The sequence below is a fragment of the Neltuma alba genome, unplaced genomic scaffold, assembly GCF_004799145.2.
Source record: "Neltuma alba isolate B1F8T4 unplaced genomic scaffold, ASM479914v2 tig00007535_pilon, whole genome shotgun sequence".
In the NCBI taxonomy this organism is placed as follows: Eukaryota; Viridiplantae; Streptophyta; class Magnoliopsida; order Fabales; family Fabaceae; genus Neltuma; species Neltuma alba.
The window spans coordinates 30,253-51,949 of NW_021634805.1; the positions used below are offsets into that span (position 1 = coordinate 30,253).

General features: G+C 33.2%; 3 protein-coding genes across 4 annotated transcripts; 2 read left to right on the forward strand and 1 right to left on the reverse strand.

The window, feature by feature from the left end:
- The first annotated feature begins 591 nt into the window (after positions 1–591).
- LOC114752756 (polyadenylate-binding protein RBP47-like) lies at positions 592–5,111 on the forward strand. The gene is made up of 6 exons (XM_028941462.1): positions 592–1,119; positions 2,254–2,734; positions 3,920–4,002; positions 4,076–4,206; positions 4,350–4,446; positions 4,753–5,111. The coding sequence occupies exons 1-6, from the start codon at positions 775–777 to the stop codon at positions 4,858–4,860; spliced, it is 1,245 nt and encodes a 414-aa protein (XP_028797295.1). The 5' UTR covers positions 592–774; the 3' UTR covers positions 4,861–5,111.
- Positions 5,112–10,084: 4,973 nt separating this feature from the next.
- On the forward strand, positions 10,085–11,546 carry LOC114752758 (uncharacterized). Its single transcript, XM_028941463.1, has one exon. The coding sequence runs from the start codon at positions 10,254–10,256 to the stop codon at positions 11,412–11,414; it is 1,161 nt and encodes a 386-aa protein (XP_028797296.1). The 5' UTR covers positions 10,085–10,253; the 3' UTR covers positions 11,415–11,546.
- Positions 11,547–19,903: 8,357 nt separating this feature from the next.
- LOC114752760 (zinc finger protein ZOP1-like) lies at positions 19,904–21,309 on the reverse strand. 2 transcript variants are annotated; one of them, XM_028941465.1, is made up of 2 exons: positions 20,758–21,300; positions 19,904–20,625 (listed from the first exon to the last, which is right to left on the reverse strand). In XM_028941465.1, exons 1-2 carry the CDS (start codon positions 20,849–20,851, stop codon positions 20,258–20,260), a joined length of 462 nt encoding a protein of 153 aa, XP_028797298.1. In that variant the 5' UTR covers positions 20,852–21,300; the 3' UTR covers positions 19,904–20,257. The 2 variants fall into 2 exon arrangements, 1 of the variants encoding a protein (XP_028797298.1); XR_003740905.1 differs by having other exon boundaries at positions 20,539–20,651; positions 20,758–21,309.
- Between the last annotated feature and the right edge of the window lie 388 nt (positions 21,310–21,697).

The window sequence follows — 21,697 nt, forward strand, 5'->3', positions numbered from 1 at the left end:
CAAAATGGGCATGAGTTTTAATAAATAATGAAACATGATTAAAAAAATAATTTCATATAATACAATGAAATTAAAATAATTTAATATGAAGAAGTCATAAAAAATATTTTAAATATAAAGTGAAACATGAAAAAATAAAAGTATATTTTTAGGAGCATATTTAAAAATAAAAATATATTTCTAACTTATTCATTACTTTCAACTAATTTTAATTAATTTTTTATTATCTACAAATTAATTATTTGAGGCTTATAATAAGAACCAAAAGAAGTAATAAATTTCTTAACTTTTTCTCTCTCCATATTTCAAAAGCCATAAGCCATAAGCTGTTAATTTTAGCTTATAGCTTATTGTAGCTTTTCAGACAAAAGCCCGATTGCAAAAAAACTGATCCAAACATACCCTACTTTTGTCAATCGAGCTTATAGAGCTTATAAGCTACTTATAAGCTCCAAATAAGTGTTGCCAAACAGGCACGTAACAAATGTCACGGACTGCCAGCCCACGTCGTAACCGAGGTTTAGGTCTAACCCCAGATGGCCAGATCCAACCCCTCAATCCCTCTGTCTATATATAGCCACCCCAATCTTCAACTTCTTCCTCTTTCCACCCCTCTCTCGTTCTCTGTACCTTACCTGGTCTCGGCGTCCGACCCTGCTTGGACCAGGTCCTCTCCTTCTCTCTCTCTCCCCCTCTCTCACAACTCTCAATTTCAGCTCGACACCTTCCGGAGTCGGAGAGGAAACTAAGGTACAGAGAAGCTCCATAAAAGCCATGGCTCAGCCCACCAACACGGCGGATCTGAATCAGCACCAGCACCAGCAGCAGTGGACGACGCAGCAGCCGCATCACTATCAGCAGCAGTGGATGTCTATGCAGTACCCTGCTGCCGCCATGGCCATGATGCAGCAGCAGATGATGATGTATCCACAACATTACATGCCTTACGTCCACCATTATATGCCTCCTCACCAGCAGCAGCTCAAGCCGCAGCCATATCAGCAGCAGCAGCAGCAGAAGCAAGGGTCGTCCGATGAGATCAGGACCATATGGCTCGGTGACCTTCATCACTGGATGGATGAGAACTACCTCCATAACTGTTTTGCTTATACAGGCGAGGTCTGCTCCTGTCCATCTATATATTTTAGGTTCAAAATTGATTTTTGTTTCTTTGTTGTTTAGTTTCATTTCGATGCGCGATAACATGATTTTTACCATTTGCTGAGTTGTTAAAAGAGTATAACTGCAAGCAAGATAAGCAATTAAGTGACTGAAGTGATGCCGTAATATATGTTTTAACTGTGAAGTTTATGTCTTTGTGTGCTCGTAAAAGGTAAGTGTTTGTAAAGACTTGAATTCTGCTCAAAATTAGCACCGGTCAACTTAGTCTGTGGCCGGGAGTGTGGACCTGAAACTATGCATACAATGGATTACAAAGGTGCTTTCTTGCAGTTTCCTGAACCGAAGAATTTATTAAGATCTCTCAATTGTATTCTGGACACTATTAAAAGCCCTTTTCTTTTAATTATCTTCTGATCACATGGATTTTTGATCCACTTGTGAATGGCACATTGAAGGAATCAGCCAACGCCATCTAGGCATTCGTGAATCCATCTGATAGTGAGCTTTCCATGTAGCTGCTTGGTAGACGCTTTGCTTAAAGCTCTTGCATTGCGAAATATTGCTGATCTTGAGTGTTCTCTACCGCTGGTCAAATCAAAATTCAAAGTTTTAGTTTTGTCAATGTAATAAATGTTGACCGTATCTTTGCTGCTTGACAGTGCAGCTCAGCTTGTGAATCCATGAGCTTTAGACTGGACAATCTTGAACTACAATTATGCGCACCCTGCTGAGGCTTGATTCCAATGTCCTTTGGGGTATTTCTATTAATCAGGGATGATATGGGAGAAGTACATGCATAGAGAAATAGATATTGCTGAATGTTTGGTAATGAAATTTGCTAATATTGATTTTTTCCCACAAGTGCTAAGTTAGCCTCGCATAGACTCTTGTGCATGCCATAGAGGCAACTCTTATTATTAAAAAAATATGCAGTTATATATATATATATATATATATATATATATCCTATATTTCAGATTCTACTTTTAACTTCTTTTGTATTTGCTGTTAGGACTTTTTTGGCCAAAGTATTTGCTGCTGGGACTTATAACTGATGTTATGCGTATAAATAATTTTTTTTCACCGACTCACTGTGTAAAGCTTTTTGACCTTGTGTCCCCACATATGCAGGTTGTATCAGCCAAGGTTATACGAAATAAGCAAACTGGCCAGTCAGAGGGGTATGGATTTGTTGAGTTCTATTCGCGTGCAACCGCTGAGAAAGTTTTGAACAGCTCCAGTGGTACTATGATGCCAAATACCGATCAGCCCTTTCGTCTAAATTGGGCTACTTTCAGCGCGGGTGATAGGAGATCTGAAGCTACGTCTGATCTGTCTATATTTGTTGGGGACCTGGCTGTAGATGTTACTGATGCTATGCTGCATGAAACCTTCGCTGGCAGATATACATCTGTAAAGGGAGCCAAAGTGGTCATTGATTCAAATACTGGCCGTTCAAAAGGTTACGGTTTTGTAAGGTTCGGTGATGAAGCTGAGAGGTCCAGGGCCATGACTGAAATGAATGGATGCTATTGTTCTAATCGGCCTATGCGTATAGGTGTTGCAACGCCAAAGAAGTCCCATGGGTATCAACAACAATATTCTTCCCAAGGTTTGTTAGTAAGCACTTCTTACATTACTTGTATGGCTTGAAAAATACGTTTAATAGGCAATATTATTGAATACTGCATCTTGTTGTTGTCAGATTGTTATTTCTGTGGTCACTTGTAGCAGCATTTGTTGGTTCTGCACTGTAATCAATTTGGCATTACCTCGTTTTAAAAAATGTCGCAAAGTTGCAAGCTGGTTTTTGAATTGATCTAATCAAAATGATGAATATTACAAATAATAATGATAACATGAGGGTTATTATGTTGTTGTAATTTCCTTTTACTATTCTCCATACAAGTTCTCTTACACATGCTTATATTCAGAGGAGGGGTTTGCTTGCTAGTTGCATAAAACTAGTCTTTTTACCCATATATATGTATATTTATAGATTTATGCATTTTGTTCTTTCTTTCTCTTTTGGTGAGACAATAGGAATATCTTCTGTCGATAACAAATACTAATTCTCTTGAGGTGTTGAGAGCAAATATGAGACCCATTCAAACTAGGTTTGTTCCATGCTGAAAAGTTAGAAATCAAACTCCTACCGCAATCACTTGTTCAAGGGACAAGAGCTCTTGCTAGTCTCACCAACTTGAATTCATTCCATATCTTGTTCTTTAGTCACTTCTCTTTTTATTCTGTTGGTAAATGTTTTTATTATTTCTCAAGCTACGCTGATACTGTTAACTGATGAATAATCTGTAACCAAACTGTTATGTGCTGACATTTATTATAGCTTTGATCCTTTGAATCGTTGTTACTTTGTTTTGTATGATATATTTGATGACTCAAGACTCCGTTGGTCTCTGCTTACTTGGGCTTACATTTGTTATAAGTGCCTTTTTAGTCCCTCTTTTCTGTGCTCTTGGATGCCTTCATTTAATTTCTGGAATTAAATGTGTTACCAACTAGCCATGCCTTCTGAGATGCAGACCAAAGTTTAAACCATACTTAACTCTCCTATTTCCTCACACCCTTGAAATTATAATTTGGATTTTGTTATATTTTTGGTGTATTTTGATAGTCAAGAAAGTCCGATAATTTCAATAAATAAGTGCGTCTTCAAAACTTATGATTGAGCATGTTGTTTATGGTTGAGCTCATAAAGAAGTCACTGTAATGCAGTATATCATACACCATTCATCTAACCGGAATTGCAATATCTGATTTTCTATTCTTTCATCAGCTGTAGTATTAGCTAATGGACATTCATCTAATGGAGCTACTACACAAGGTTCCCAGCCTGAAGGGGACTCAAATAACACAACTGTGAGTCTGCTTTTCAGTGTAGTTGTTGACCATCTTGCTCTCGGTATACTATAGTAACCAATCCATCTTACAGATTTTTGTTGGGGGTCTTGATTCTGATGTTAGAGATGACGATCTTAGACAACCATTTTTGCAATTTGGTGAGGTTGTCTCGGTCAAAATACCTGTGGGTAAAGGTTGTGGTTTTGTTCAATTTTCTGACAGGTACCTATATATTTATATCTAATACCATTGGTGATCACTGCATACCATATACCATTTTACCCACAGCCCACTGCATTAGTATTATTGTCCTTGACTTCTCTATGGGGAATTAATCATCATGCCTTCTGGTATCTCTTTAATAGAAAGAATGCTGAGGAAGCGCTTCAAGCATTGAACGGGACTGTGATTGGGAAGCAGACCGTACGTCTTTCTTGGGGCCGTAGTCCTGGAAATAAGCATGTGAGATGCTGAACTTAGTTTTTCCCCAGATAGTTATTTTATTTTATTTTATTTTGATACCAGGTCATGGCAATCCACCATTCTCCTACTTTGCTTCTTCTATATGTATGCTTTTATATTTTATAGAATTTTCAGTGCCTCAATACGAATATCAAATTGGTTGCTTGTTTCAAGGAGTAGTATGTTAGCGAGGCTGTTATAATTCCTCCATTCTCCGTAGCAAAATCTTTAACAGAAAGGGTTATGAAATGCTTTTTTCATCATCTGGATTCTGATTTAACTCCTCGGGTTTCATGGATCCCACAGTGGAGGACAGATTCCAATGGAGGACACTATGGAAGCCAGGGGTTTGCCATGAGACAAAACCAGGAAATCAGTATGAACGGTGCTGCTGCATTTCAAGGGGCATCCTGATAGGGGGGGCACAACTGCAAACCAATCCCATCAAACTCAAAAACCAGAAAAAAAAAAAAAAAAGACAATATATTTATTGCTCTCCAAGCAAATTTGTAGCTTGGTGAGTTTTATATTTGGGCTGTATTGCTATGTGAGGTTCTTTAGACTGTACTATTATCTTTAAAATTTTGGAGTGTGCCTGACACATTATATGGCGAGGAGATCATTTCTTCTTGACCCTTAAATATATCTGAGGAGATTGGAACATAGGTACTGTACTAGTTTTTTTTTTTTTTTTTTAAATTTTGTTCGTAGACGGCTGAGATTATTTTAGATACTTGATCTTTTTTATGGTCCAATGCAACTTTTATATGTATGCCAGTGTTGCACGCCTATGCCCTCGTTTGCATGAGGCTTGCTGAGGTATGTTTGGATGGAAGAATGAAGGGAATGGGGCAGAGTTTGTCTTTGGGGGAGGGGGGGTTTGCTTGGTAAATGGTAACCATGAAAAGTGTTAAAAATATTTTTAAAATTATGGTTTTAATTTCATCCAAATATTTTTTTTTTAAGGCAAAGTCTGGATTTAAGCTTCATTTCCCTTATTTTCCTTCCATCCCAAGTATATCCCAATTGATTTGCACGTTTTTCGTAAATTGAGATGATTTTTTTAATATACTTATTTCATATTCTGCAAATTATAATTAAAAAACTATTTACGAGTTATCTCAAGGAAGTCTTAAATTGAATGCAAACCAGTTGACGACTTGTGTATCTTTCCCGTGTGAATGAAATCTTCAATTCGTCATTGTCTGAAATAACGTGGCCGAAAAAGTACTTGTGAAAGGTTGCTTGTATCCCTGTTTTGCGTTGAGGAGCAATTTTTCAATAAAACTAGATGTTTGAGGTAAAAGGTGAATATTATGTGAATAATATAATAAAAAGGTCTTCGCAATAATTATATAGAAAATATTGGAAGAACAAAAAGTGCACAATATTTAAAAAGAGCCATATTATGCAGGGTTACTGTATTTGCTATTTTCAGCTTCATATTTTGTATTTTCAATTCAACTTTCGCCATTAAATCATACCGTATGATCCTAATTATGAACCAGACATGTCATGTAACAAACACTTAAACAGCATGATTTATTAAAAAATATATATCATGCATTAAACATTGGGACCGTGGGGCGTTGCAGGAAGTCAAAAATAGCCTGATATTGTCTGGGGATGTAGCAAGAAGGACAATGCAATCGGAAAACTGGCCTTCCCTTTCTCGATCTGCAAAATTTTCCAATAGTCCAAATTTCTCTGTCACGATTCATAAGCGTTGAAAAATCCCATTCTTTCACAGTACCACCATTTATTCCCCAGATCCCACCATGTCCTCTTGGTTAACAGAAAAAAAAGATCCCTCCATGTCCCTTCTCTCTCAAATCCCAAGAAACAGACATTTTCTTTCCTTCTTTTTTTTATCATACAATTAGATAGAAATCAAAACATAATTTTTAAAAGTGTTTTTATGATTTATAAAATAAATATATAAAAAAATTTATTTCGTTTTATGAAAAAATAATTTTTAAAAATATTTTTGATATTTGCCAAACACTCCCTACAACAAATTTTATCCCATAAGATTAATTATATAAACGACATAATATTGTTATGATCCATCAAAAATTTAATTTTTCAATAAATTACTGACCAAGAACTAGTTAATAAATTACTAACCAAGAACTAGTTATTAATGGTTTCATTAATTTTTTTTACACCTTATTAGTGGGTTTTAGACTGCTTGATTTATCTTCATGACGCATCCAATGCATTTTTTTTCCAGTTCTACAAATGAGAAAAATAGGGAAGTAATTAAGGAAAAAAAACAGAGATCAAGTAGATATGTATGGATTATATATACAGCTTTCGTGAAATCAAGTTGAGGCTCTTTGGCAATAGATACTCCTATTTGACGCTGTATATAAATAAATAGTAAATGGAAAACAATAATTAATTTAATACTTATATAATATATTGAATTTTACATTTCTCAGTTACGTTGTTATATTTTCAAATGTATTGTATGGTATTTAATGTTTTGATTTTGTAGTTGAATTAAGAAGCCCGATTTAAATTTTACTTACTAATATTCTTTAAGGAATATTTGGCAGGACATATAACTAAAACGATCTACCTGTTTTCATGATTTTGTAATCACAGAACAGTAGTTTGAAATAGTTACAAGAACGATAAATTTCAATTGTTATTATTGTTTTCTTATGCTTGTTTAGAATTACTACCTTATATTATAATTATAAGACTTTATTTATAATCTGTAAACGATAGGATCGGATGTAGTATTATTTATTACACGCTGGCTCTCAATTAATTTTATACATATATATAGCACAAACATATCTTTCTACATTTTCACTTTACACTGTTATTTTCCCTTCAATTATTTTCTGATTTACCGCATTAATTCAAGGGAACAAAAGGTGACGTAATTATAAAGGGATTAAAACAAACCAACATTATGTTAACATCAATGTCATGTCATAGACTCATAGCTAGTTGTGCTAACGTACAAGTTATATAATTGATTTATAAATATTGAAAAAATTAATTAGATTACTTATTTAAAAAAATCTATATTGATTTTTCAGAAGTTCTCAGTTATTCGTATCGCATATCACGTCCTAAATATGTATAATTAATTTAAAAAGTTTTAAGAAAAATTGTAAATTTAATAAATAAAATAATTTTATATTTTATATTTAAGCTAAAAATAAAACTTTCATGAACTGACGTCTTCATTAACCTTTTCATTTTGTGATCTTCCTTAATCCAGCTGCTCAATTCGTCCTGCTTGTATGTGCTCGCCCATTTCCTGGCTTATTTCAACGTCAGAATAATTAATTAATGATTGATGGGATTACAAATTTTAGCTTCCAGCTGAAAATTGGGGAAAAAAATAAAATTATAAATCAGTGCCATCTCAACAAGGCTAACGTGGTTTTTTACGAAAACAATTGAACTTGCAGCATAATGGTAAGTACATAAAACTATTAATTTTTCGTGCTCACCCATTTTTCGTTATTAATAATGAGTACGAAAGATCAAAGTTCTAGCTGACTCTTTTTTTTTTAACTGAATTTTTTTTGTTATTAATGCTGGAATCATTGTCATTAAAATAAAAAAAGCTATATCTAGTCAGATTAAGTCTCTAAAATTTCACACACAATTTTATATTCTGATTTGATCTCATGAGACCATCAATTCTTTCTTCAATCAATGAAAAGGTTGGCATCCTTGAGTTAATTGTTAAACCACATGTGTGTTTAGAATCATATACCTGTAAACCATAAAGGCTAATTATACATGATTATGGAATTTTAGAGGCTTGGTTGACAAAAACTAAATTTGTGGGACCAAAACTACAATTGAGGCTATCTAAGAGGGCAAAAAACTAGTTCAATATTGGTTCATTTGCAAATAATCATTGGAGTTTCTAAAACAAGGGATAGGTGACTCAATTTACACAGTTCAATAAGTTATTCTTTTTTATCCCAAATCAACAATATAATTCCATCCTGTCAGTGAATTGCTTCACTGAGTCCTTAGGTTATCAGTTGGAAAGCCAAGACATATTTAAAATGTTATGAATATACTTTTTTTTTTGGAGTGATGATACATCACATTCACATTCAAATGATTGAATTAGAGTGTGTTTGGATGAAACCAAACCGTGATTTAGAAAAGTGATTCTGGAGAATAGATTCTGGAAAAAATAGATTCTGTGAAGAATAGATTTTGTAAAAAAGTGATTCTGAGAAGTGAGAGTGTTTGGATAGTTGTTATCAGAAGCACTTTTTATATATACAAATTACTAAAAAAAACATAAGTTAATATGATAATTACAGAAAAAATAGATTTTATGATATATTTTAATTTGAAAAAATAAAATTGTTAATAATATGTTTTTTACCAACATAATTAATAATACATAAGATATATAATTAATAAATAATTAATGTCTATATATATTTATAAATATAAGATTAAATATATTTATAAAAAAATATGTTTATAAAAAAATAACAAGATACATATCATATAGGCCCTCACACTCTCCTTTTTTCTCCAAAAGCAAAAAAATTTTGCTTTTTCCAAAACCATGGTTTTGGAGTCAAAACCATGGTTTTGACCCAAAACCATGGTTTTGGTTTTTGGAGAGGCTGTTTGGGTAGCATTTTTCCCAAACCATGGTTTGGGGTGCTATCCAAACAGAGCCTTAATATTCTAAAACCAGGGGTACAAAAAATATAAAAGTATTGTTATAACATGTGAGTGATGAAAACGAAAAAGTAATGCATTTGCATATTAAAGTTCTTTATAAGTCAAAGATAATCAAAACTCAAACACGCGATGCTTGTGGCTTTAAATAAAAACATCAACCCGAGCTCATAGATAATCCCGTCCGAGCAAAAACTAAATTGAAAATGATACGTCGTACTAGTATACATGTTTTTTTAAAAAAATTTCAACTCTCATAGTTGTTAAGCATCAAGGTTGGTGACAAACCTCAAAAGTATACTAGTAAATCTAGATTTTTTTGTTATTGTTTTGTGAGAGAGGGGAGCGTTGTTTATATATATTTCCCATGATTGAAAAATTTAAAATTAAGATAGAAATGAAAAATATTAAAAAGAGCTATATGCATATGAATGTAACTTCTGCAGTGATTTTTTTAAAAAAAATACTCCTCTTATTATAAAATTTGAAAGAAACTCATAAAAACTACTATTTACAATTTTATGCAAAAAAAAATATATTTAAAAAGGGGAGAAGTATTAAAGAAATTAGTGTAATCTTGTACTCCTGGGCTAATAATAAATTAATAAAATTCAGTCAAAAACAGGGATTATCAAATATATTCTCCCCTATCTCGTCTTTATGAAGACTAAATATCTACCTTTTTCAATATTTAAAAAATAAGTTAATTTTAGTTAAAAACTTTAAATATGTAGGTGGATAGAAATTTTTTTTATAATGCCTGAAATAATTTATTTACTAATGAGGGAATATTACTCCTGTTTAGTAAGAACATAAATAAAAAATTACAATAAATCCTTTAAACAAAAATAAGTTTTTTATAATTAGTAACAAAATTATGAACCACAAAAGAAGCAAAGAGAGACACTTGGAGTAGAGGAAAACTAATAATTAATGTCAACAATTACACATCACAGTTGGGCTCAGTCTTGTAAAGGCGGCTTCCTGTCGCCTCTCTCTCTCTTTCTCTTTCCTCGCGCCTTCCTCCTCTCTCTCCTCTATTTATTCTCACTTTCTCACTTTCTCTCGCCGACACTCTCTCTCACACCCACAGCGGAACCACCCGTTAACTACGTTCAGGCATGGAGGTCGAAGTGGTGGTGCCGTCTCCGGCGCCGGACAACTTCAACTTCGACAGCAACTGCTCCTCCCCTTACATCACTGCTCCTTCTAGTCCTCAACGTTTCGGCAACTTCTTCTTCAGTGCCCCCACCAGTCCCAATCGCTCTCCTTCCCCTTTCTTCCTCAACGACGATGACTTGCCCAGACACTCCTCTGCTTCTTCTTCTTCCTCTGTCCCTTTCCTCTGGGAAGAAAAGCCCGGCGTTCCCAAATCCAAACCCACCAACAGCACCGAACAGGACAGGGATGGGATTGGGAACGAAGACTTTGAATTCGACTTCAGTGGGCACTTGGACAGAACTGCTTTGACAGCAGATGAGCTCTTCGATGGTGGAAAAATCCGGCCGTTGAAGCCACCTCCGCGGCTGCATTCCGGCGACGGGAATAGCTCTCCGGCGTCGAACTCGAATATGCCATCTCCGAGGTCGAGAATCTCTGAGGGAAAGAGAATCGTTCAAGAGGCGTTTTCCCCACGACATCAGAAAAGGAATTTCGATCCATTCGCAGCTGCCATGGAAGAAGCCCGTAAGAGTGAAGGATGGCGAGAAGATCAGAAAAGCCGAGGGAGAGAAAGAACTTTTAGGACGAATTCTGGTCGTAAAGGAAGCAGATCATTGTCTCCTTTGAGGGTCTCTGACATTATGAGTGACTCTGTCTCTGAGGACTTTTCGCAAACAGGCAAAAGAGTTTCTTCTTCTTCAACAAGCTACTCAAAGCCCACCACGCCTACTTCATCGTTATTATCATCGATCTCGTTCACAAAAGGTTACAGAAAATGGAGGCTGAAGGATTTTCTGCTGTTTCGGAGTGCTTCCGAGGGGAGAGCCACGGACAAAGACCCTCTGAGAAAGTACACGATGCTGTCGAAGAAGGCAGGGGAAGAGGACGCGAAGGACTCAAGTTTCCGGTCCTCGGAGGGGTCGGGTACGGGATCAACGTCACGGAGGAGAGGGGCGGCGGTTTCAGCCCACGAATTGCATTACACGGTGAACAGAGCGGCTGCAGAAGAGATGAAGAAGAAGACGTTCTTGCCTTACAAGCAGGGATTGTTAGGCTGCTTGGGCTTCAATCCTGGAATGCATGGCATCTCCAGAGGAATTGGATCTTTCTCACGTCCATGATCATCCACATTAATTTCTGGTTGCATCTTCTTCTCCAACAAAACCTTCATTTTGCTTCTGGCGAAAAAGAGAGAGAGCGTGAAAATCATACTGTATAATTTTCCCATGAGATAATGTACCTATTATCACCTATATTAGTCTGTGAAAAAAAAAAAGGTATATCTCAACTCTTAGAAATACCACCATATATATATATATATATATATATATATCCATTCTCTGAAATATTTCTGAAATTTAAAGCATCTATTTGGGGAGACTTCTTTGTAGCAGAAATTAATACCTCATGCAAGTGAGGATAAAGATCAGATCTTTTGTTGCCGAATTCACTCTGTATACAGAGAACGATTCGAAATCAAAACCTCCCGCATACACCCATAAAAATATATTGACAATAGCTAATATTCTATTTAGAGTATTGTTGGGACAATGAACATGAGCACTTCTCTTTCCAAAAATTCTAACGTTATCATCACTTTGTTGAGAAACTAGCCATTTCTGTCACGTCCAAACACTTTGCTTCCACAAATTGAATGAAAAGTTGAAAGCAGTAGTAGTAAACTCGACTTGAATTCTCACCATTACCTTCTCATCCTCTTCTTCTCCACTACTTTTATTTTCTCTTCACAACCATTAGATCAAAATTCCAATGGTCCAGGTTTAACATCTTATAAAAATAATGTTATTAAAAAAAATAATAAATTTAAATTGTTAAAATCTGGTCTGAACAGTTTACAATTGTAATAAAAAAAATTAAAAAAATTTGCTTTATAATAACAGTCTGTAGTTATGAACTGTTCAGATTAGATTTTAACAGTTTAAATTTATTTATCTATTTTTTATCATAATATTTATTTTTATAAAATGTTATAACATATTAAATCTGGATCATTGGAGTTTTGATCCAATGGTTGTGAAGAGAAAAAGAGGGTAGTAGAGGGGAAGAGGATGGGAAGAGTAGTGGAGAGACTCTAATTCTGTAGCAAACTAGCAATCACAAAACTTAAGTAGGTGATATTTCAAATGGGTACGTACTTTCAGTTGGTAATTTTATTTATTGGCCAGGGGAGACAATGTGTTAGGTGGATTTGAGAGTATTCAAGTTGGATAATTAATTAAATATTTTTCTTATTCTGTTTATAAATCACTTCTAATATCTTTTATATAAATAAAAAAAATTAAATTTTATTAATTTTTATTTAAAATTCATCAACTTTTTTAATTTTATCTCTATTTAATATACACTATGTCTTATGTAAATAAAAGCAGTATAATAATAAATGATGGATAAAATTATATATTTATACAAAAAATCTCTCTATAGGATAAAAAAAAAAGTCTTCTTTCTATCCTATAAATAAAAACAGAGGAACATATAATTAAGCAAGTTAATATTAATGTTTTAGCGAGCATTTGTGAAGTATGCATAAGTTGCTTGGAAGGGGGAAAAACAAACTGACAAAGGATGCTGGTCGCCGTCCAACCACAACAAATGAGTATTTGCATTTTCCGCATATGTCTGTTTCATACTCTTCTCATTAATTAAGACATGCATGTGTGAAATGTATGACTAGTTCAAAAGTTTGGTATGATTTAATATTATAAAATTATCAACATGTAATATAAAATACTCTTGATCCGATTCTAAATATAATATTCTTTTTGTAGTGTAATTTACATTACAGAAAGGGTCTTATATTTAAAAGAGGAGAAGCACTATATTTATGAAATCAATTAAAAAGAATAATCTCATCATGAAATCCGTTAACGCAATTCTACTACTTAAACTGCATGTTATTCTTTTTTTTCCCCACTAGTATATTTGAACGTTTAAGTATTTGAAACATCAAATCGGATCAAATGCAAACCTAAAATGGTATATAAATTACAGCTAATGAAGGGGACGTGAAAGGATAAAGATGGAGAGAACATACAAGCTTAGAAGAGAGAATCGAAGAAAGAATTTGAAAGCAAACAAACAAATAAATAAAAGGAAGATAGGAAAGAAAAGATGGCAACTTTTGTAGTATAATGATTAGCCTGTGGAATGATGATGCTGTACAGTGTTAAAAGATCGTTGTTGCATAAGACATACCAACACCTACAGTGAATAAAAGCCGAGTACAATGATATATCCTTTGAATTCTTTAAATTTTATAAAAATATAACGATAAATATATTACTCTAAGCACGTACGAAATAATCTATTTTTTTAACATGGATAATAATTTTTTTTTAATTTTATGTGATTTATATTCAAGAGGATGAAATATTAAAAATTTAAAACTTGTGAAGTCGGCCCCCTGCAGAGTACTAGAAGAAAGATAAAATAAAACAAACTATGAATAAGACCTTTTTCTTAATTTATATATTAGGGTATTAGTTTTTTTTTAAAAGAGTATTATAAATATTTTATAAGTATTTCAAGTGATTAAATATTTAAATAGAGGATAATTTGTCAATCAGTACCGACAGTAATGATGGTGGTTGACACTCTTGCGGTAATCAGAAAATCTTAAAGGCCCTAACCATGTGGCTTGCTCCCATGCTTTTTATATAATTAAGAAGGCCTCTAAAAATAAAAAGTTCATAAAGATATCTGATCAAAAGGTCAATTAATTAAGTTAATCACAGCTAAATCAAAGAAAATCATATTTAACTGGTCAAAAAAGAAGGCCATATGTATTATCCTGTTGTAATATATATATATTATATATATATTGATAAGGGGATGATGTATTCATCAGGGTGAAATATTTCACATCTATATCTAACTACTCATGACATATTATTTATTAAAAAGTCCTTCATAATATGAAGTAGACTAGTTTAACGAGTGTTATCAAATACTCTTTTTTTTTGTAGAAGTTCGTTCTCAAATTAATTGAGTATTTTTAAAACTAAAATACATTTTGTGACACAAATATTCTTAATTAGTTTTCCTTATTTTCGCAAATTAATTAATTATCTGTACATATAGAGTCAAATAGAGGGATAGTGCTGCAATATGTAAAATACAGTACTATTGTATTTTTTCAGCAAAATACCTAGTATTTGATTTTATATCAAATGAAATACAACTGGGTTAAACCCAAGACACAAGGTAATCAAGTGCAAAAATATACTCCTTTTAATCTATAATATTTTTTAAATTGATACAAGTTATCCATTTTATATTTATTAAAAAATATGAATGGGAAATTCTACTATCTCGCTCATCCTTATAAGAAGATAAAGCGAACAGTTATCAATAGTTAATAACTTAATATGTCAATCTTTTATATTTTGGATGAAAATATTTCTTGGGAATATTTCTTAGGGAAAATTGCAAAAAAAGACCTTGGAATTGCAAAAACGCAGATAGGGACCCTTGACAACTTCACTATGGGTTTTGACAACTTCAGGGCATATTATTCTTGTCAAAAACCCATAGTGAAGTTGTCAAGGGTCCCTATCTGCGTTTTTGCAATTCCAAGGTCTTTTTTTGCAATTTCCCCTATTTCTTATATTTTGGACACAAGGGGGTAAGTTCCCACCAGCTCAAATATGAGTTACATTGCCAAACATAATTCCTTATCCCGTCGGCATCCATTGCTTGTATTTATTCACTGTTTTTTTTCTTTTTTTGGGCCAAAGTGTTTTTCCACTGTTAATCATTGTTTTATCCAAAAAATACTAATAAACATGTAGATTGTCCCTAAATCAAAGGAAAGGCAGTGAATAAAGTGGGGGAAAAGAGGCCCATTCCTTATTGAAAGTAATTAGAAAATAATTTTAAAAAAAGGTCACGTCAATGATGAGACACAATTGGCAATTGCTTTCCTTGATAAACTAGAAATTTGTCCCCCACATGACCCACTCCTCTCTCCTTCTCAGTGCATAACCACTGATGCCATCCATCTGTGTATCAATGTATAATCGTAATTAATGCACTGAGCCTCTTCCTAATTTCTTAACTTAGGAATAATAGTGCGTAGATATTTCATATTATTTGATTTTAATTTGTAACTAAAATGACAGAGTTTTATGTCACGCATGGAAAAAATAAATAAAAGAGAGAGGGGGAAGGTCGGTGGTGTGCACGTGGTCATCATCTTTTTGAAAAAATGTTTTTTTTGGGGGGGGGGGGGGTGTTGTAATGAAAAAATAAGGCAAAAGAGGACCCTTAGACCTTCATAATGAGTATGTGCCTAATTTGTGTGCGTGTGCCGTGTATATCGGAGGGCAGTCCTACATGCACACTATTGCAATAATGTCATGCTTCCCTAGTTTTTCCTTTATTCGTTCATTGCATCTCCTACAATATTGTAATATACTTAATTGCTTATGATTTGGTAATATGAAAACTTTTATATAAATATGAGGTTGGGTATTAAATTTTCCTACACTTTAAGTTATTGCCACTTAACCGTCTTTTTTTTTTTAAATATACTACCTCCCGTTTTTAATATAAGCTTTAATTAAAAATTCAATTGATTTAAATAAAAGATATTAATTTATTTTGTCTTGATATTTACCTAATTTACTTCGAGGTAATCTCAACGATCATTATGCATTGTTAAGGAGTTTCTCTCAGAGTAGTAATTTTCTGTACACGATTAATTAGAGTATTTTAGAAAAGAGAATATTCATTTATTATAAAGAACTAATTTATCTAATTTTTTTAACATTATAATTTAGTTATATAGCTCTTATATTAAGAATAAGAGATAGTAACTTACATACAACATCATAGTATTAGCTATCAAGTCATGCTTATTATTATAGCCATCTTTTCTACAAATTAAAATTGTATTGTACTTGTTTAATTCTATTTATAAGGTACTTTTAATATGTATTACGTAGGTCAATAAAAAATTTTAAACTGTGTTAACTCTCAATAAAATAAGAAGAATACAATCAAGTCCCAAATAAGAAACATAATTACTAAAAAGTTCCAATAATAACTTAAGCAGTTAGTAATGACAAGTTTTAAAGTAAAAAATGCAACTTCTTATACTTGTTTGGTAATTTTTTTATTATTGGGACCTCATTATAATTCTCCATTAAAATATAGCCACTTTTTAATTTTATCCTTATTTAATATACACACTTTAAAAAAAAATAACTATGTACGCTATAATAAATAAAGAACAATATAGTATATTCGTGATAAAAATTTAGTGAAATGACTTAACAAATAGGACCAGAAAACCCTTATCTCTTGTCCTATCAATAGGACCAGAGGAATATATTATTTGGTTACGTAGAGAGGATTTAGTTGTTCTTAATTATGGTTAAGATCTTAAGTCCTTTAAATAACAAGGTTATATTGATAGAACTATAATCAATTAACTCAAATAACACTTATGACATCAAACAGTTGTATTAGAACTTTTTTGATTAAAGAATATAAGGGGTTGCATCATTTTTCCCAATTGTCGGACTATTTTACTTCTAACTCACTGTAAGTTCCAGAAATCATTAGTTATACTTTCAAAGCAAGTGTTTATTAATTGATTTTTTTGGCCAGAGTTTATTAATTAATTTAAAAAATTAACATACTTTGATACCTTATTAATTGAATAACTGCTTTTATACTTAATTATACTAACGATTTGTCTAATAATTTATTAGTATATAATTATATCCTTTGTTTCACAATCATAATCGCTCGCGATGAGAAAGCATTATATCTTGAGTTGGCTGATTGTCCTTAAAGCTGTTTGTGTACAAATTGCTATATGTATATTTTTATTCCTTTTTTATTGCCAACATATATTTAAACACTTGGATGTTGATTAATTAGTGAGATTAAGATATAATGTTGGTCATGTTTCATATTATTAAACCCACCGTCTCAACGAGTGGTTTGGAAGTTGGTGATTCCATCAATTTCAAATTGAACGGGTAAAAAAGAAAGCCCCGCATAAAATGAGTGATAATTATCGCGGCGAGTCAACCTTTCAGACTCAGTATAAAGACCAACGCACTACTTAATGTGCGTGGACCAATAATTAATTTTTTTTGCCAACGTGTACCAACAATTAATTGGTCTTTTATTAAGTTGGGAGACTAAAAATGACCATGTATGTTGGTCATTTGTAACACATTTTTGCATATTAATAATATATTAAATTGGTAAAATTTTTAAATTTCATTATTATTAAATAATGGATAAGATTGAAAAACGAGAATTACATATACTATAAGTAACTTGGTCTAAAATTTTTTCTTACGAGTGACTTACATTTAGCACCAACACAGGTTTTTAATTAGTTGGTTCTAATAATCAACTTGGATTGCTACCTCATTATCCTGTAATTCACACGCATTATTTGACTGTTTCATCATCCAAAGATTTAGTCTGTCACCTGATCTGCTTCTGAATTGATTTTTTAAAACTGTGTTATTGTGGGGAGAGCGGGTTGCATTAGGCACACTTGCTCCAAAAAGTAAAGTACTCCTTCGGTCCTTAATATAAGACACATTTAATTAATTTGATTAGGTTAAGGAAGTTAGCTAAGTTAGTTAATTATAAAAAATGTGACACGTTTTTCCTAAAACACTGTAATCATCTTTTCTAATACCCCTTCTTCCTCTTCTACTTGATTATGGTTGAGGGAGTATCTATAGGGGTAATTTAGAGAAAATCGATAAATATAAGAAATGAGTCTTATATTTAGGACCAAAACTAACTTAATAATTGAGTTCTATATTAATTACCAGAGGAGTAATTTTTTCTTTTTTAAAAAAGACGCAACTTTAACTAAGAATAATATTTTAAAAAAGAAAAAGAAAAAGGATAATTATGGACATGGTTGTATGATATCAATTACATATCAGTATGTCTTGTAAGTTCAAGTACTAAACTTCTATGGAGATCATTGTGATATTATTGTTAAAATTTCAACTAAACTAAAGATAATCATACACTTATGACTTTCCTCATTAAAACGTGATTTTAAATGGTATGCATCTTATGTCTATAATATGAGTTATTTCTTCTAAGCTTGTTTTAATCCAGAATATAAATCCAGTTTGAAAATATCTAACGCATTTAGTATCTGTTCTTTTCTTTTTCATTGAGCAATTTGTTATAATTAATGCAATATTGGCTTTTGTTGAGAACAAAATTAAAAAAGTTTATAAATTATTTAGAAATTTGATACCATAAGTACCTTTTAATTAATTTTTCTAGTTGACTTGAGGTCATGGAGAGGAGAAGTAATTATTGATAAACATTACTCCCTCCACCCCTTATTATAAACAACATAGAACTTTCTTATGTAGATCAAAAAGTTAGTTAAAGACAATAAATATGTAAAAATTAGAAGTTCTTTTTCCAAAATATCTTTATTTATAGGAGGAAAGAGGGTATAAGAAAAGAATAAGAAAATTATTATAATAAAGAGAATTATGAAAGAGAGAGAACATGTGATGAAAAGAGATGATGATTTGAAAAATAAGATAATAAATATATTGAATATTAAAATAAGTAATTGATAAAGACAAAATAGGAAATTTGCTACAAAAATTTAAGATGCCAAAATATTTTCTCTGATCTATCTACTACCCTAAAGTATTTTATAGGGCATTCAGCATCTTAAAATATTTTTCAGATGCATTTAGTACTGTAAAGTATTTTTTGGTACATCCAATACCTTGATGTATCTTTTTAGTTATGTCCAGTATGCAAAAATATTTTTGGTGTATCAAGCACTAAGCCAAAAAAAATATTTCAGCGTGCTAAATGTACCTAAAAATATTTAGGATACTAAATATACTACAAAATATTTTGAGTGTTGATGCATATGAGAAAGTATTTCAGGCTATTGAATGAAAATTAATCCAAAAAAAACTTATTTTTATAGTATTTTATCAAATTATAACTTCATAATCAAATATTTATCACCGCAGTAGGGATCGGGGACAAGTAAGGTGACCACGAAAAGTCAGCCTGGTCAGCCGAAATGGTTGACCTTTATGATTGAAGGACGACTCAGTCATTACTAACTACGCAGCATGACCGCATGTTGTTCCTGGTCCCCCTTACTTCCATTCACACTCTCAAAACTAAACAACGTGCACTGCATCTTCTTTCGCCATTCTCATCCATCTTCCCCCCACAAAAAAAAAAAAAAAACGTGTTATTATCAGAACCAACGAGAAATTTATTCATTTTGTCGCCCTAGATTCTTGACAGTCCTCTAATAAATCCTGCTCTTGGAATATTAATAAGCATATACGTCTAATATTGAACGCCATCATCAATTAAATCTTATGGGACCTCGTAAATAAATAAATAAATAAATAAATCTTACGGGAAAGGCTATACATTTCGTTAATGCCATGAGCTCCCTTCCTGTTTTGATTTTTATTTTTTCGAAAAAATGTCACTAAGATATGTCATCATGTCATTTCCTTTGTGGAGAACATCCATTTTAATCGTGACTTGATTTTACTAAGACCTAACGCAGGCTCATGTATGCATTGCTCACTTCGTAGGCTTCCAAAAACAAAATTACCTTGCCACAATTTATTTCGCCTTGAACCAAGCACGTGCATCACGAAACTCTGTCTAATTCACCAGTTCTTTTAACAAGGCGTTCCTCACCCTAAAACATCCTCACCGATTACAACCCAAGTTAAAAGGAAGAAACGACACATCCTCGGGTGGATAAAGGTCACAACTTCAACCATGAATCATAGTGCTCTACCTTGTCAAAAGTTGTATATGCTCACTTGTAATTGTAATTTTATAGGTGAAGGGGTAGGTTCTAGCTATCTAAGAAGATTCCAGCTGAACTCTAATGCGACAATTATAACCATCAAAATCCAGCGGCTCAGAGTATTCTCCATGGTCAGTAAGGCTTGCTGTACAGCCCAAGCAGGGGTTTTTCCCTCTCTTCTACTCTTTTCCTGGCAGCCTCTCTTGCCTTGAGAGCTGCTTTTTCTTCTTTGGACATAACCTTGGATTTTGCATCTGGAGCTCTCTTTCTCTTTCCCACAGCAAGAGAGGAAGGGGCTGCTTTCGTAGATCTCATCGGGTTCACAGCAGTTGACAGTACTGGTCCAGGTGCAGGTCCACTTTGAGACTTACTTGCGCATTTATCTTCAACTGATTTGGATTGTGAAGCTGACGTTGGTTTTTTAACAGTGGGTCCGTTATGCCCAGAATTAGAAGAAAAGTGAGGTGAGGCATATGCCTCTTCTTGAGTCACCCACTTGCCTGCAGCAATTTTTCTGAGTAAATACCTGGTTATCAATACAGTTGTGATATCATCACACACGAATCACATCGTGAAAAATGACAAAACCAAACACAAAACACAGACGGAACAACAGTGCGTGCAACGCGTACCTATGGCATCAGAATAGTAGAACCCTGACTTTGGATCATAATAGAAACCATTGTCTGACGGTAATAATAGCCCGAACTGCTGTCGACCTCCCATTCTGTAAAATCAGGCAGCAAGAGTCAGTTTCAATTATGCTAAACCACTGACAGAATGACACGTTCGCTGTGGGTCAAGTGCTAAATGTATAGTTTGGCAAAATATCACAAAAGCTACATAGAGGTCATACAAGATACAATGACACTGGTGTTTCTTCATTACAGTTTGTTGACAATTAGGCATTACACTAAAAGTAGATTTAGGCATATCCAATTGATTAAAATCCAAAGAAAGCTTTTCGTTGGACAAAGACAGAATCATCTTTCCCCTCAAGCCTTTTCTCCCCTATGAGCACAGTATTAACAAACCCCAAAAGATTTGCAAGACAGATTAGCCTTTTCGAGTTGTATAGAAATAAAGAAAAAGTAAACTAGTTCCAAAAATATGGATCAATTAACAGAGTCAACACAACGAGTCCTTTCCAAAAGTATTAGGTCTAGCTAAGAAGGGTTCAAATGACAACTTGCTTCAGACCATGGAAGATGAATAATTAGTTTTTTACTACAACCTTGCCCATCACCTAGGACATCTGGTGCACGTGATTCTCTGGCACCTCAAACTCGCCACATCCTTTTGATAGCTACGCTGTGCTTTCTGCGTATATAAATATAAAGACGTAACCATATATGACTAGAAACATATTTGAAAATGTTGTGGCATGAACACTGGATATTCTTGATTGCTGTTTGGAATAGGTGAACACAGATGGAGGTGAAATAATAAATTACATGCTAATCACCATATGTCGTGCACCAACGATTAATCTCAGAACCTGTGTGATTGTGTCTTATGCAAAGTACAAATGATAAGGGGATAGCCTTGAAAATATGACAAGAGCATTCTGGA

Bases quoted from the DNA above. Each gene is read 5' to 3' on its own strand.
- LOC114752756 (XM_028941462.1), top strand. From the start codon at position 775: ATGGCTCAGCCCACCAACACGGCGGATCTGAATCAGCACCAGCACCAG. The intron at 1,120-2,253 runs GTCTGCTCCTGT...CCACATATGCAG, and splicing joins GTTTTGCTTATACAGGCGAG to GTTGTATCAGCCAAGGTTAT. The intron at 2,735-3,919 runs GTTTGTTAGTAA...TTCTTTCATCAG, and splicing joins ACAACAATATTCTTCCCAAG to CTGTAGTATTAGCTAATGGA.
- LOC114752758 (XM_028941463.1), top strand. From the start codon at position 10,254: ATGGAGGTCGAAGTGGTGGTGCCGTCTCCGGCGCCGGACAACTTCAAC.
- LOC114752760 (XM_028941465.1), bottom strand. From the start codon at position 20,851: ATGGGAGGTCGACAGCAGTTCGGGCTATTATTACCGTCAGACAATGGT. The intron at 20,626-20,757 runs GTACGCGTTGCA...AAATTGCTGCAG, and splicing joins CTACTATTCTGATGCCATAG to GCAAGTGGGTGACTCAAGAA.